This window comes from Electrona antarctica (genome assembly GCF_951216825.1).
Source record: "Electrona antarctica genome assembly, chromosome: 16".
NCBI lineage: Eukaryota > Metazoa > Chordata > Actinopteri > Myctophiformes > Myctophidae > Electrona > Electrona antarctica.
In genome coordinates, this window is record NC_136797.1 from 23,121,077 (window position 1) to 23,125,265 (window position 4,189).

Sequence of the window (4,189 nt, forward strand, 5' to 3'; positions counted from 1 at the left end):
GTTCAGTAGCAGGAGTCCCCTTGTCTCTCCAGCTCTTTGGTAAACAGAAAACAGCATTTTCAGGTCATGATACCAATTTGATCCAAATCAGGAGAGATAACTCACACAGGATACAGGATAAAAAGGTGAAATTGGAGGTGATGAGACAAGGAAATGAGCCGACAAAATGTAATGAGTAATAACTAATACCAGTAGGCCTATGCAATGTTGCAACCCACCTGAATTTCTGTTTATCGTAGAGCTGGAGAGACAGGGAGACCCATGTTACTGAACAAAAAGAGCTTCGACCTTTTAACAAAAAAATTATAACAATTTCACTTACCCTCTACCTTTTATATAAACTATATACAGTGTCATAAAAAACAAGTTGTTAGTTGATACTTGATGAAAAAAGGTGATGCGGTGCCAGGGGTTCAGGGAAGAAGATCTTCGTCTTTGAGCTTGGCATTGTCCCTGACTTCGTCAAACGTGTACGTCGTCACGATTTTGCCGTTCTGGAAAACCGTGCACAACAGGTCTGCACCGTGCTCTCCCAGTTTTCCCCTTCCCTCCTCCAGGGTGACAAACTCTCCGCTGTGCGTCCTGTGCAGGGACAGATAGCCTTTCTTGGACCTCTTGTTAGGGTCCGCCACCGGGTCCTTGTACACGTTCACCCCCAGGCCATTGGTGACCACGTAGCTACACTTGAACGCGCAACTGAGCAAGTCTCGGGAAAGCTTCTGCAGCAGGGACCCTCCCGAACCGAACGCTATGTTCTCGATGGCCCATCTATGTTGCTTCATGCCTTCCACAATCTCCAGCAGGCTGTAGATATCGATTCCATCTCCTTGTATGACCCTGATGTACGGCGGGAGAACCTTATAACCTAAAGAGTTCTCCGAGGGAGTGAACTTCTTACCCAGAATCTCCAAGACCTTCAGCACCGTGTCCAGAGGCTTTCCAGAGTCCGGTCGGACCACCAGCGGAGCATCCGCGCCACGGGTTTCTATCAGGCTCCTCAGGTCCTCGCCCCAGAACTTCTCGCAGGCGTTGTAGATGTCGTAGCTGTCGCTGACGACGGACACGGGGACATTGGGGAATTGCCTCACGATGTGCTCAAAGGCATCTTTCTCGTGGTCTTTACCCCACGCCGTGATGGTGCTATGCTCCGCAGCGGGGATAGAATACCCAGGCACTGGATCTTTAGTGCCGTAGTATTTCTTAATGATTCCGATGCCAGCTACCGTGTCTGTCCCCTTGAAGTTGATCAGGTGTGCCGATGCTCCTATCCCGGCGGTCTCCTGTGAAGACACTCCTCTGTAGCCAAAGTCATGCAGTTTGTACTCCAGACCCTCCAGGCTCCCGGAGGTCTCCAGGAGATACTTGGCCAGAATCCTCTTCTGCTCTCTGGAGTTGGTGGCCACCGTGATGGGGTACCAGACCTGCACCAGGATGGTCTCCACCCAGTTGGTGAGCCAGTAGCACTCTGGATCCGTGCTCTCCACGGTGAAGAGAACGTTGCCCCGAGTAATCACGCTGCCTTCGGGAACCGCCTTGATCTCTATGGGCAGGTGGCCGCTGTATTTCTCCAGGATGTACTTCCAGCCGATCTCGTTGAAGACGTCCTCCTGAAAGTGCTCTCTGTACACTTCCTTGGCTTCCTGGATCTTCTCCGGAGTCACAACCTTTCCTTTGAGGTATTTGTGGAGGATGTACTGGAGTCCGTAGAAGACGGCTTCGTTGTACTTGATCTTTCTGTTCTCGGCGGGGTCTGTCCTCTGCTCGCGGCACTCAAAGTAGGAGTACACCTTACTGGTGTGGGGAGGATACTGCTTGTAATGCGTCACCTTGTAGGAATCGGTAGCAAGCAGTATGTTGAAATCCACGTCTCTGTGCTCCATCTTTCCCGTTTCCATGATTCAGGCTCAATATTGTGGTTCTGGAGTTCAGCGCTTCACCACAAGTTTCTCTCAATATAGTTTATGAGCAAAGTGAAAGGCGTCATTGTATAGCGGCTGAGCAGAGCTCTGGTCTGACGACGACACACAAGACAAACTGTTGACACGGTTGCCAAACAAAGCCGATTTGCACAGGCCCCTTGACGCCCATGAGTGTAGTGAGGCGAGTGTAGTGAGACGCCCATGACGCCAGTGAGGCGCTCCAACGTTGAAGCACTGGGCCATAGTGGTAAGAGGAAGGACTGCAGGCGGACCCGTGCTTTAACACGTAGGACCATCACTCCCTACGTCACCCATATGTCACCCCGGACCTCAAATTTGAGGTCCGGAGGAGGTACTTCCGGCAGTCTTCCGGGTGCTTCAAAACACCACTGAGCAACTTCATCGAAATGAATAGCTTGGGGGCGGGGCTAGTGCTCCAGTTCGGTCTCTATCCTTTATATACTCTATGGTGTAGGGTTGCAACAGTGTCTCGATGAATTGAATACACAGGACCTCAATGGAAATAATCATACAAAGGAATAGAGTCTGCACATTGGTATAGCCTCTGGGAACCCAGGCGTTTTGGGTTCAAAAGAAAATAAATCACACCCAAACTCATCTTTTCATCATGATCATGTACGATGACAACTGAATTGATGTGATTGGTTGGCCGATTTGCTCGTCTACATATGACGTAAATTCTCCTTTCATTGGCAATGGCAAAATGTGAGACGTGGCGGGACGTATGTCTGAACCTGCTACATCCCAGGTGTTATTTTAGAAGCCATTCAAGCATGATGTTTATTTCCAATCTGTTCCGACCACATGGATTCCGTTCACCCAAGCTGTGTAAATTGAATAGAAATGGCATAATTGTAAGACACTTTTTCATGTCACTATCTCCATCAAATATTTGACTTTAGCATTAGCATCTTCAACCCATTAACCCTGATGTCGCTATGTTACATTAAAAAAAAGGTTTTAAATGTTTTTGAAAATAATAGAAAATCCACAAGCTCACAACGCATGGTGCATTTTGAGCTTGGTGGCTATTTTCACAATTCTTCACACAACAAATAGTAGGCTACGTACAGTAGGGCATATGAATTTATTTCCATGCAAAATGAATGCCATAAAAGATAATAAGCTTCTTTGATGGCAGGACTAAACAAAAGAAGCTCCAAATGTATTACTTATAGAGTAGTATTATGTAATGTATTACTTATAGAGTGGTATTATGTAATGTATTACTTATAGAGTGGTATTATGTAATGCAAATATGTCCTCATGCATAATGTGTTTGTGTACCTGCATTCGTATGCGTGTGTGGGTGCGTGCGTGCATGTTAAGTGTTATAATTTATTTTCCAAGCATGACATTAATTATGCTAACTATACCTGCGTTCGTGTGTGTGCGTGCGTGCGTGCGTGCGTGCGTGCATGCGCGTTAAGTGTTATAATTTATTTCCCAAGCATGACATTAATTATCCTACCGTAACTATACTGCTTGTATGACAACAGGCCACTAAAAGTGCACCCTGAGTGCATAATGGAACTAGTTGAAACACAGTGGCTGATCAGATGCTGCATAAAATAATCCCTGCCAACATGTTAATGTCTAAATTCACAGGCTGAAATTCTCTGCATGAGGTCTTTTAAAAGAGCCCTTTTAGATGATGAATTGTGTCTGGGAACATCATTCTTTGTGATACCACATGTAGTGATTATAGGCAATGATTACTTTTTCCCCTCATTGGAAAAAAATAAAGGGTTGATATTTTGTGAATGCACAAAATGTGACGCTTTTTTCATCTGTTTGTTTTGAATCTACATTCTGAGCCTGTGTATGTTAGGGATAATTCAGACCTCTGTAATATTTATTTCTGCAAAGTAATGCCTTATTTATATGCTCCATTATATAGACAGTGCCACACGACGAAATGTACAGATCTACAAGCTCACAGTGCATTGCACCTATAGGGTGTACCAAATTCTCCTGGAGGGGGCGTCAACATATGTGTCACGCCGTAGCGGCCGCCATACTTGCTGGCTTGTCTGGTTTGTTTACATTGAGCGACTATCCGTGTGCTTGTATACGTTCTTTTTTTAAACTGACCTCACAATGGTGCAGACTTGCTCAGTAAATAAATGCCACAGCAGGTCGCGTCAAGGAAATGAGCCAGAAAACGGAATTAGATGTTCAGCTTTCCAGCATGGAGACCGCATCAAGGAACCCAGATTGACGAGTTTACAAAAAGACGTAGAATGGCT

At 46.0% G+C, this 4,189-nt stretch overlaps 1 protein-coding gene across 1 annotated transcript; it reads right to left on the bottom strand.

The window, feature by feature from the left end:
• Nucleotides 1-413: 413 nt before the first annotated feature.
• LOC306940254 (nicotinamide phosphoribosyltransferase-like) lies at nt 414-1,880 on the bottom strand (the record flags this gene model as incomplete). The annotated part of the gene is made up of 1 exon (XM_079525275.1): nt 414-1,880. The coding sequence occupies one exon, from the start codon at nt 1,878-1,880 to the stop codon at nt 414-416; it is 1,467 nt and encodes a 488-aa protein (XP_079381401.1).
• Nucleotides 1,881-4,189: the final 2,309 nt, after the last annotated feature.